General features: G+C 42.2%; 1 protein-coding gene across 9 annotated transcripts in view; it reads right to left on the bottom strand.

Annotated features, from left to right (window-relative positions):
* The window catches only part of MTUS1 (microtubule associated scaffold protein 1), a 166,168-nt gene that overhangs the window by 93,816 nt on the left and 59,358 nt on the right, over positions 1 to 12,994 (bottom strand). For all 9 annotated transcript variants that reach the window (XM_078069689.1, XM_078069697.1, XM_078069695.1 and 6 more), the window contains exon 3: positions 7,496 to 7,691. In XM_078069689.1, coding sequence (XP_077925815.1) covers positions 7,496 to 7,691 — 196 coding nt within the window. The remainder of the gene's footprint in view (positions 1 to 7,495; positions 7,692 to 12,994) is intronic.

Here is a 12,994-nt window from a genome sequence, read left to right on the forward strand (position 1 = left end):
TCATGGTAGTACAGGTGAGTCACAACAAAAACAGCAAGTATTAAGAGGGTGGTAATCTGACAGAGAAGCAAGAACATCCCACAAAGCAACGTTCTCACAAGGACTTGAATTGCACAGAAGCCCAGTGTTCATGTGATACTGTCCATACCTGCCTCTCCAAGTGTGTTCACAAAACGTCTCCTGCTTCGTGTGTGAAACAAAATCAACTTCCACAGTCATGGCCCTGGGAACACGTGTCCCACAACTAAAGGTATAATAAACTCAAGACGTGGAAGAGTTGCATCCTTTCCCCAGCTGCCATACAAAGATGAACAAGGGTCTTCATAGGTTGTCAACAGGTTTATTTATCTGGTGGTGAAGGAGCTCACCTCGCACTCACAGGGCTCCTACCCACGGTGGGGAAAAGGCACATGGTGAGCATCCTGGCTCTTTAGAAGCCAAGGTTCATCAGCAGAGCTACTTTGAACAATGCGGTCACTGAGACTCAAAACTGGTCATCTTAGGTTTATTTCCTTCTCTAAGGTTACAAAAATACGCAAGTGAACAGATTTTGCACCAACTCCCTTCAAAGACATCACCAAACCTCAGCAAAGTGAGCTGGCAAATACAAAGGAAGAAGCTATCCAGTCCATTATGCACAGCCGCTACTCTGACACTTGACTCTCAAAATTCCCTCTCTCATCTCCGAGTGGGTCCATACGGACACACTACTGCATCCCCTCTATTTCTCAGACTTCCTCGCCTGTGCCCTGGATGCATTCCGATGCATCCAGGAGCTGACCGGCAGCCATCCCTGCAGCTTTGACCTTTATCAGCTCTTCTCCTACAGGCTTCCTTGCTCTCTACACATGTTGATGGTCTTAAACCTCAAACATCCACACACCCTTTGAGGGGCTTCTCGGTCTCTTCAAATTCAACATGCCCCCAACAACACCCATCCGTCTCCTCCTGAGAACCTCTGCTCACTACTCTATTTCTCTGTCTCACTTCATGGCCGCCCAACAAGCAAACTGAGGAGACATGGGACTGTTCGCCACCAACAGAAGCTGACCAGACCCTCTTCCTCCGAAACATTTTTAATATTTTCACTCTGCTTCCTCTTCCCACACACTGGTACAACTCTTATAAGTTTGTGTCTTGACTGACTGTGAGAGAACTGATCGACCTCAACCGTACCTGGGGCTCATCCATCACTTACCCCAACACTCGGTCTGTTCGAGGCATGCCGACCTGCCCTCAGTGTTTCCACACGCACCATACCCTTTCATAACTCTCCGCTTGCACCCTTGGGAATGCCAGCAACTTTCCATGTCTGGCAAACTTCTACAGGCACATTCCAAGGCCAGTTCAAATGTCATAGCTATTCTCCAGTCTGCCCTTAGGCCCAGTCAGGGGTGTTCCCTTCTCTGTGGACACACAGTACTTCACAGAAGTCTCCATTCAAATCAGGCCAGACAACATTTTTAAACACCTGTTGTGTAACAGGTACACTGTACTGAGCACCGAAAAATATAAAAATAACCAAGACCTGGACTCTCCTTATGGACCTCACAATTCAGGAGACAGACATGTACAAAAATAATCAGAGTACAGCATAATAAGTGCAAAATATCACAGAGGCCAGGACAAGTCAGCTGCAGTTTTAAAAATGAAGAGTTTGCATTCAAATGATGTGCTTCAACACCCCTTTCCAGCTCAGCCTCCAGCGAGTGAGATCATGACAAGGGCCTATTATTTCATCATGTTTGTATTCTCCGAATCTCGTGGAGTGCCCGGCGCATAGCAGGCTCTCAAAACTTTTCTTGAATTCATAAAGTAAGAGAAAAGTGCTAGTGACCCATGATGCCTCATGCATGGGACATTCTAGAAAATAATCTTCTCCAGAATTACTTGCCAAGTGAGAAGAACTGAGTGGAATGCCTGTAAAATGATTGAGAATGCAGTGATCATGTCAGGAAGGAATAAAACAGAAGACCCTTGTCTCCTAGGTGGCTGTGAGACCCCACTTGGTTGGCCTCATCCCTGCTCGCTGGCCTCCCACCGCACACGCTGGGCAGCGTCCTGTCCCTCAAGCACACCCCCAACCCCCTCTCCGTGCTGCCTCACCTCCATCTTTGCACTTGCCGTAAGCTCTGCCCCCGGGAAGGCCTGTCATCTGATGTCTTAATGTCTCCCTCCTGAGCCTTCAGGCACCGGCTCATTTGTCACCTGCTCAGCGAGGCCTTTCTCAACCACCTGATATTAAGATCGAACTCCCTTCACTGCCTTTCTCAGCATTTATCATCTTACATTCTCAGCATTTACTTAATTTTCTGAGGCGCCGGACTAGAATTTAAGCTCCGCCAAGGGCAAGAATGTATCTGTCTTGTGCCTGTCTTCATTCCCAGCACAGGCAGGTACTCACCAGACACTTGTTAGGTGAGGAAGTCAGTGTGTCGGACTCCTGGGTGTATTTATGGAGGCTAAGAGCACAGAGACTGCTTGTTCTGTTTCCTGTCTCCACAAATTATGAACTGTGTCACTTTGTGCGAGTTACTTAAGGTTTTAAAACTTCAAATTCCTCATCTGCAGAAGTGGGAGGAGTATACCTGTCTATACCTCATGAGTTGTGAAAGTAAATGAAATTAGGGATTTAGAAAACTTAGAACAGAGCATGACATCACTGGTGCTCAAAAACATTACTATGGCTATTATTTTTATGCCAAGAAAACTTGAGATACCTTCTTTAAAAAGCGTTTTAATTACATGCAAATATAGAAGCATCAAAACCAACACGTTAAAGTTAGCTTTTAGAATAAGTTACTAGGGGATGATTTCTGGTTTTTAAGAATGTATAGCGAGTATCCTTCTCATAATTTTGCTAGCTATTTCTCTCAAACTCTCACCTAGAAAAGACTGAAGTGATATAAAAGTGAATCGAAATGATTTTAAATTCCCTTTAACATGAAATAGACAAAATTAGCTTACAAAAAACAACTATGGAAAAAACAACTTAGCAAGAAAGCTCAGAAACCTATAATGCTAGGCAAGTCATTACAAGTTTGGGATGTACTCCTGGTTTGAGAGGCATTTATTTTATTAACCCACAATAAACTGAATTAAAGCAAAGGTTTATCCTCTTGAAATGTTATTTTTCTTTCTCCAGAAAAACTAAAGACTATTTCTTTCATGAGGTCTTTCTTCAGACTCTGGTATAATCAGACCAACCCCTGAACGTTCTTCTTTTTCCCCAGAGTCCTAAAGCACTTAGGGGCCTTTCCACACCCTTTATACACCCTTTTTGTGCTGCTCTGTGGTTGCATCATAAACAAGCTCTCGCCCTCCCCAGGTAGGTTACATGATCCACAGGGCGGGGAGTGTATTCTGTCCTACTTCTGTAATCCTACCTTGCTCAGGCTGGTCACTGGAAGGGCAATTACAGCTCTGTATGAAGGAAAACACACATTCATAATCTAAAGCCTGATAAGAACTAGTATTGCCTTCAGAAGAGGGTGGCTGATAGGTCTGAAGATGACTGAATGAATCATGAAGTATTTAACTATTCAGTAACTTACTCAGCAGCATTAATTTGCAATAACCATGTAGCATCTTTTAAATTACGGTAAACTGACAGAGAGCTGTAAGCCAAGGGCCTGAGAAGAGAAATGCCAATTTCTAAACCATTCAGTTGAGTGTGAGACTTTTAATTTTTCAAAACTCATAGTCATACTAAAAGTTTTTTTTTTTTTTTTTTAAGATTTTATTTATTTGAGAGAGAGAGAGAGAGCACGAGCGCACACACAGGCAGAGGGGAGGAGCAGAGAGAGAGGGAGAGGGAGCAGCAGACTCCATGCTCAGCAGGGAGCCTGACGCAGGGCTCGATCCCAGGACCCCGAAATCATGACCTGAGCCGAAGGCAGACACTTAACCGAATGAGCCACCTAGGTGCCCCAAGAGTATTTCTTTAGACTGATAATGTGAAGACTAAGAGAATGGGCTCCAGAGCCCTATCGCCTGGTTTGAATCCTACCTCTGCCACTTGCTAGCTGCGTACCCTTGACAAATTATTTAATTTCTGTGTGATGTTTTCCTCTGTAAAATGAAGATAAGCCTCACAAAACTACTGCGAGGATTAAATGCACTCAATGAAATGATTAAGACAGAGCCTAAAACTTGGTAAGTATTTTGTAAGTTTAGCTGCTATCATTGGCATTATAATTATTATTATCCTACTTCTCCTCACAATCTCATCTTATTTAATTGGAGTGGTTAAAACACACATATACTCTAAACAAAGATACTTTGAATCTGCCTTGTTGTCATCAGTCATAATCTGATTTCATACAAATTTCCTGTTTTTTTAAAATTATTTTTCCAGTTTTATTGAGATCTAGTTGGCACATACCACTGTGTAAGTTTAAGGAGTACAGCATAATGGCTTGACTTGCATAGACCGTGCAGTGGTGACCTCAGTAAGTTTAATTAGCATCCATCTCATACAGACACAATAAAGAGCAAAAAAAATTTTTTTTCCTTGTGATGAGGATTGTGAGGATTTGCTCTCTTAACTTTCATACAGATCACACAGTACCATGGGCTATGGTCATCATGCTGTACATTATCATTTCCAGATTTTGACAAGTAAAATGGGTTTAATCACAATTCTTTCTCATACTCAGGTTAAAGCTTCAAGAAAATGGCTATTTCAAGTCCAGATCTGGGTTTTTACTTAGTTCTCTGAAAGGATTTATTGAAAACCCCAGTCGGCTGGAACATTCCAGCTGCTTACCTTTCAGGAGAGTAACTTTGTATACAGAGTACAGAGGATGTCCATTTGGTTTCAATTTTCTAACGCACAAACACCTCATTGTACTGTACTATGGCAACACACTCGCAGTGATCTAAAGGCACATTGTTTTTGCTCCTTGATCTTATGCTCTACTTTTAACTCTGTGGTGATTAAATTTCCTGTCCCCCACAACAAACACCTCTCAATTTATTGTGAGCATCCAAACAAGCTAGTTGCTGTTTTTTGTTTTTGTTTTTTTTTTAAATACAGCATAATCAAGTTAGTCTTCCAACAGTTCAAATAAAAACTCAAATGTGAATCCATGAAGTTTCTGGTTACATTAATTTTTTTTCCCATTTCTATACAGAAAACCACCAGGTAAAAGAAAACTTAGTTTTTATAACTCAGACTGAAAACTCTGAATACATAACTTAGTTATCAAGTTTCTTTATACAGGTTAATAAAAGCTAAATAAATGTGCTTGGCTTTTCATTAAGAGTAAACAGGTCTACTTTTCTCTTAAGGCAGGATATTCTGTAGTATACGGAAAGGGGACTTTAAAAATGCTTAACTCTTTGGTGGAACTGAACTACATAAAAAAATTTCCATTTTTGAGGATAAAGTTGCACCCCCGCCCCCCATCCTCCCAACCACAGGGGACACGTTTCAAGACCTCCAGTGGATGCCTGAAACCACAGACAGGACCAAGCCCTATGTGTGTACTGCTTTTTTCCTACACATACATCACCTATGAACAAGTTTAATTTATAAATGAGGCACAGAAAGAGATCAACAACTAACAATAAAACAATTACAGCAATATACTATAATAAAAGTTATGTGAACATGGTCTGTCTCAAAATATCTTCACCCTTCTTCCTGTGATAATGTGAGGTGATAAAATGCACGAGGAGATGGATTGAGGTGAATGACCTAGGCATTATGATTTAGTGTTAGGCTACTACTGATTTTGTAACAAAACATCAGGAGGATCACCTGCCTCTGCACCATGACTGACTACGGCTAACTGAAATCGTTGAAAGCAGAACCCCGGAGGGCCGGGGACTACTGCATGTCCTGGGGACCGGCCTAATCTCCGGAGAGTACGCGCACTTCCGGTTTTCTGGGTTTTGAGCATCCTGTGGTCCAGAGAATCTTACTAGGAGCAGCCACTGCTCAGGAAGTTAGGCGAGCCCCCAGAGTGCCCGTAGAAAGATAAGGAGTGTAAAAGTTGACAGGTCCTGACATTCTCAAACCCTCACATTTCACAACGCAAGGGTGAGGCCCAGGGTAGGGAAACACCTCGCTTGCGTAGCTCCCTGGCGCCAGGGCATTACTAGAATACAGAGCCTCTCACCTAGAGGCCACCATGCTAGTGGCCACAGCTCCACAGCTCCACCAAGCCACAGGCGCTCCGACATCCAAACAGGAAGGGAGTTCCCCATCATCCAGCAACCACCGTTCCCCTTACCCTGCCATCAACACTAAGAACCAAAGCTTTGATCTCACTTACGCCTCAACTCACTAACTGTGGCAATATCTAAAATCAGGATCATTGTTCCTCTTCCGGTTTTCTCCCCAATGAAGAAGACTTCAAGTGAATTCTTTCTTCCCACTCAGCTCCTCCAGGGATGGGAGTGGAATGTGCTACATCCCTCTTCCTCCCACCCATACCTCGTCCTGGTTTTGCTCCTCCGAGCCTCAGGATCTTAATGCTAGGCCTGAATCCAAACAAATCACCCTTCAAACACTTCTGCTCATTATAGGTTTCTCACGCAGGAGGCCTCAAAATAGAATTAGAAAATAAAACCCGAAACTATCAAGGTGTAGAGAAGTAATGAGATCCTCTGGGATCTGCCTGGTTTTGTTAGTTTCTGCTAAATGTTCTCACATGTGTTGACACATCATTCTAGAGGTATTCCCCGCCCCCCCCGACCATTCAACAGTAGTCACTATTTTTATAGAACTTACTTCTAAATCTATCAGGCATGCCTTTAATTCACACAAGGTTGTACCTGTTAAAATAAAGGGTGTTCCCTGCAGAGTGTTCTCAGTCAACTGGAATGGCTAGCAGTGTTTTTTCTTAGTCTCTATGAAACAGGCTGACTTTTCCATTTCCTGTTCTGATCTGTAACCCAGAGAAGTCTGTCCATCTGCCAAATTTTTAGTAAGACACTTAATAGCTACTCTTAAAGCGCTCAAATTTCATAAACCTGACAGGACTTCGAAACTACTACTTCTAAAATATACACCAACGTAAATAAAAGTTCATCTTAGCAAAGTTTAACTTCTTAGTCACTCTTATATCCCTGAAAACTTACCACACACCTTTCAGTAAAACTCAAGGAAAAACTAATCTCTTTTCACACAGTGAGGGCCCACCATGAGTCTCGTATGTAACGCTTAACTATTATTAAAAAAATTTCTAATTGTGAAATTTGTATATAACAGGCACCCAACTGTTTATGATTTTTCTTAATAACTTAGTTGTTTTATGCACCTATTTCTCTAACTAGGCTTTACGTTGCTCAAAGATCAGAGCTGTGTCTATGACTTTTTCTCCCTTCCCTACGTAACATGCTGATCCACAAGAACCTAAATGTTGTAGTGACAAAATGTGTTAGTTTTATAATCAAAACCTGTCTTTCTGCTTTCTGACAGGCCTAATTTTACATTCAAATAATTCACAAACTGCTATAAGGCACAACTGATTTCTTCTATTCTTACCAGAACTGGACACACGCCTGATCCTCTGCGGAGATAAGGCCCGATCAGAATTGAGATTTCTACTGTCACTATTCCTCCTCAAACAGGAAACAGAAGGCCCCGCTTTGGCTTTTGAACCAGGTGTTTTCCTCAAATTGGAGGAGTCAGGCTTGGATATATTCCTGCCTGATGTGTCTGCAGTTTTTGAAGCAGAACCCTGTGAAAAAATAGTTAAGATTTTAATCCCGATCATACCTTCCTCATACCACTTCCTTGCGGCACTATGTCAATGCAACAATTTGTCTAAGCAGATATGCCAGATGGATACTTAATTTTCATTTTTAGTATGAAGGAATTAAACCTCTTCATAGTTCAGTCTTCAATCCATCATGATCCGTCTCTTGTGCCCACCAGTGGAACTATTCCCAAGATGACCAGTGCCACAAGCTGAAGTCAAGCTACAGCTTTCAATCTGTTCTCTGTAGCCCGTGTCCTACGGCATCGGATGCTGATGATGCCAACTTTCTTTGATTTCTCCAACAGAGCACATTCCTGGTTTTCCTTCTATCTGTCTGGTTATTCCTCCTCTGGATCCTGTCTCAATTCTAGTTGTCCCAAGGGTCCTAAACTTGACCCTGGTCTTTCCTTGCGATATGCTCTCCCCAGGTGATCTCGTCCACTGTTTCAACCGCCACCTACACCCTGTTGTATCCGCAGTCGACGTGTCCTAGCCAGCACTCTCCTGCGTTTCCCATGTATTTAGCTTCTTTCTTTACCTGTCCACTTAGCATTCTTCAGGCACCTCTGCCTAGCAATGCCAAGATTAATCACATTATTGTTTTTACGGATCAACATATGACCCTTACGGAATAATACTTTAAGTTCAAAATACATGTTTCCACTCATTTGATCTTCATAACCCTAGAAGTTATTACTTTTATCATACCCCATTTTCCAGAAGTATATGAAGTAGTATCTAACTTTAAACTAGTTTTACCCACCCATCTCAAAACTTATCTCTTCCCATATTTACCACAACATACCCAGGCACCCAACATAAACAATGAAAGCTATTTCTAGGTGCTTCCTTTTTTACTTCCTAAACTCCTGACAGTCTTCTTTTCCTTTTGCATCGACCTTAGCACAAGCTTGCATCATTTCTTCCCTGGATTACTGAAACCACATCCTCAGGATTTCTGGGCTCACCAGCTTCCACTCCAATTCACATTCCATTCCATTGCTTAGGTAATCTCCTTAAAGGCCAAACTGGGTTAGGCAGCTTCCCTCCGTCTTCCAGATAAAGTCAACTCCTAACAAGGCACACCCAGCCCTTTTGGATCTAGCAACCCCTGCTATCTCCTTCAGCTTATTCCTTAATGTTCACAGTTCTGCACCCCTGGCTCCCATCATACTCACTACCCTGGAGTCCCCTAAGTGAGAGTATCTTCTCATGTTTCTTCATCTCTGTAGAGGTTATTTCCTCTTCCCAGAATACCCTTCCCATTCACGCTTGTCCTTGGAGTTCCAGCTAGTGGCTAACGTGATAGCTCTCCTAGAAGCTGTCCTTGACAACCCTCCCCACTGCCACCACGCCATCCCACCTTCTGCAGCCCGGTAGCTTACACATACTCCCAACTTAATATTTAACATCCCCTTTTGGTTTATCTTCTGATATTACCCACCACACCAGGTATGAGGTTTGACCAGAGGTGGTATCTTTCCTTTCTGCATCCCTACAATCACCATCATATACAGTACACAATAGGCAGCCAATAAGTATTCCCATTCTACATACAGGAAACGAGACCCTGAGCTTTATTCAAGGAAAAATTCCAACACTGTAAGCTAGTATTTGTATTCTGCCTTTACATAAAGAAAAACTGAGTCTCACAGAGACTGGGTTATTTGCCCGATGTCATTCTCCCAGTGAATGATGGAGCTCATCTGAAAGCATAGGTAACTCTAAGTCCACACTCCTAACATCTATGCTGCATATTCACCACTGGTACCCTTCTTTAATAAGTCATAAGTAGATAATTTCCAACACAGATATGTAAAGCCCCACGCTACCGACAGTTGCATTCATCTACCAGGTGAATTAAAAATTTAATAGGGCAAGACTTCCAGGGAAGATGGTAGAATAGGACCCTAAACTCACGTCATCCTACATATACTAGATAACCCTCACATCAGTGCAAATAACCCAGAAAAGTACCTGAAGACTAGCACAACAAACTCCACAACTAAATGTGAGGAAGAGGTCACATTAAAGAGAGTAGGAAGGTCAGAGACATGGTGGAGAGCTAAACACAGAACTTCTGGATACCAGAGGGAGGGAGCTATAAACACAGGAGAACAGCAAGAAACAGACTATCACACCAAGGAGCCTGCATACTAATCTCCATAGCATTTGGCTTTGAAAATCAGAAGGGCTGATTTTGTGAGTTCTTATAACCAGCAGGACTTAAAGCCTAGAATGCTAGAAATCAGCAGGCAGTCAAGGAGAGACTGGAGGGCAGGCTATAGGAAGCTGAGTCCTCACCCTTAACGAGTCTGCAGAACAAACAGCCTGAGGAGATACAGCTTAGAAGCAGCATTTTGAAAAATGCCTGGGGTATACAAGAGGGAAAGTTAGTTACTAATCTCAGAGTTCCCGGAGAGACTTCTCCAGAAACAAAGGAGTTGGCGGGCACCATTTCCCTCCCCCACCCCCAGCATAATCACAAAGCCAACTTCAGGAAACAGCCAGCACTCACTTCCAAACTTGTTTATACCATGCCCTGCCCCCTCCAGCTAGGCTACCTCAGTCCTGGTGCTGTGGTTTCCTTCCTTCAGAAGCCCACCCAACCTTGCTGAGACCGCATCTCCTACCTCCCTTGCATGCACCTTGTTAAAACTGCACCCCTATGCAGATGCACTTCATGGAGCGGCCACGGCCAGCCCCACTCTCCACAGTGGCTGAGTGTCCCCTGTGGAGAAGGAATGGTGCCTACAGCTTATGGCACCAAGACCTCACTTTTCCATACTTCCCAGAGCTACCCTGGCTGGCCTTCCAGTCTCCACAAAGGCTACACGATCCCAGCAGAAGGGCACCCAAGGGAACAGCTTGCAGCACCCTGCCCCCACCTGCACGCACTTTATGAAGCAACCCAGGCAGGCTTGGTCTTGGAGGCAGCTGAGAGATCCCTGTGAAGCGGACCAACATGACCTTGTTATTTAAAGTGTGGGCCTTACCCACTGCTTCCAAGAGCAACAGACGTAGCTGACTTTCCCAACACACAGAAACAGACCCAGAGAGCTAGCAAAATGAAGAAACAGAGGGATATGTCCCAAATGAAAGAACAGGGCAAAATCATAGCAGGAGACCTAAACGAAACAGAGATAAGTAATAAGCCTGATAGAGAATTTAAAGTAATGATCACGAAGATATTCCCTGGACTTGAGACAAGAGTGGAGGACATTTGTGAGGCCCTTAACACAGAGAAAAAAAGAACGTGTCAGAGATGAAGAATACAATAATTGCAATTAAAAATACACTTGTGGAATAAATAGCAGGCTAGAGGAAGCAGAGGAATGAATTAATGACCTGGAAGACAGAGTTCATGGAAAATAATCAAGCTGAGTAAGTGAGAGAAAAAACAATTATGTAAAGTGAGAAGAGACTTAGGGAACTCAGGGACTCCATCAAGTGTAATAACGTTCACAATATAGGGATCTCAGAAGAAGGGAGAAAATTTATTTGAAGAAATAATAGGTGAAAACTTCCTTAATCTGGGGGAGGAGATATCCAGATCTAGAAGGCACAGAGATCCCCACAAAAAACATCAATACAAGGAGGTCCAAACCAAAGACACACAGTAATTAAAGTGGCAAAAAGTAGTGATAAAGAATGATTTTTTTGTTAAAGATTTATTTATTTGAGAGAGAGTGAGCAAGAGAGACAGAGAGACAGAGAGAGAGAGAGATCAAGCACCGAGCAAGGGGGAGGAGTAGAGGGAGAGGGAGAAGGAAACTCCCTGCTGAGCAGGGAGCTCGATGTGGGGCTCAATCCCTGGACCCTGAGATCATGACCCCAGCCAAAGGTAGATGCTTAATCAACTGCGCCACCCAGGCACCCCAGTGATAAAGAATGTTAAAAGCAACAAGAGAAAAAGACAGTTACATACCAGGGAAGCCCCACAAGGCTATCAGCAGATTTTTTAGCAAAAACTTTGAATATATCATGCCATTCCCTTCCAGCCTGCAAAGTGCTAAAAGGGAAAAATCTGCACCTAAGAATAGTCTATCTAGCAAGGCTATCTTTCAGAATAGAAGGAGAGATAAAGAGCTTCTTAGAGAAATAAAAAGTAAAGGAGTTCATGACCACTAAACCAGTCCTACAAGAATTACTGAAGCAGACTCTGAATGGAAAAGAAAGATCATAAGTGAGAGTATGAAAAGTAGGAAATATAAAATAAGTAATAAGTATTTCTTTAAAAAACAGTCAAGGGATTCACAAAATAAAAGGATGTAAAATATGACATCACATACCTAACACACAGTGGGAGAAGTAAAGAGTGGGTTCAAACTTAAGCAATCATCAACTTCATATAGACCTCTATATGCAGATGTTACACAAACCTAATGTTAACCACAAATCAAAGCAAACCAGTAACAGATATACAAAGAATCCAAGTATATCACTAAAGAAAGCCAGCAAACCATGAAATAGAGAAGTGAAAGGTCAGAAAAACACTATAAGAACAACCACAAAACAAGTAACGAAATGGCAATAATCTGTCAATAATTACTTTGAATGTAACTGGACCAAACTCTCCAATCAAAAGCCACAGAATGACAGAGTGGATTAAAAAACAAGACCTATCTATATGCTACCTATAAGAGATTCATTTCAGATCTAAAGACACATGCAGATTGAAAGTGAGGGGATGGAGAAACATTTATTATGCAAATGGAAGTCAAAAGAAAAAGCCAGAGTAGCAATCTTTTCATTGGGAAAAAAAGAGACTTTAAAACAAAGACTGTAAAAAGACAAAGAAGGACAGTATATAAAAATAAAGAGGACAATCCAACAAGAAGAAATAACAATTATAAATATTTATGCACCCAACAAGGGAGCACCCAAATACATAAAACACTTAATAACAAACAAAGAAACTAATTGATACCAATACAGTAATAGCAGGGGACTTTAACACCCCACTTACGTGGATGGACAGATCATCCAAACAGAAAATCCATAAGAAACAATGGCTTTGAATGACACAATGGAACAGATGGATTAAACAGATATATTCAGAACATTACACTCTAAAACAGAATACATTCTTTTCAAGTGCACATGGAACATTCTCCAGAATACAGCACATATTAGGCCACAAAACAAGTCTCAACAAATTCAAAAAGATCAAAGTCATACCATCCATCTTGTGTGACCACAACACTATGAAACTAGAAATCAGCCATAAGAAAAAAAACTAGAAAGAGCACAAATACATGGAGGTTAAATAACATGCTACT

The sequence above is a fragment of the Halichoerus grypus genome, chromosome 3 (assembly GCF_964656455.1).
Source record: "Halichoerus grypus chromosome 3, mHalGry1.hap1.1, whole genome shotgun sequence".
Lineage (NCBI taxonomy): Eukaryota > Metazoa > Chordata > Mammalia > Carnivora > Phocidae > Halichoerus > Halichoerus grypus.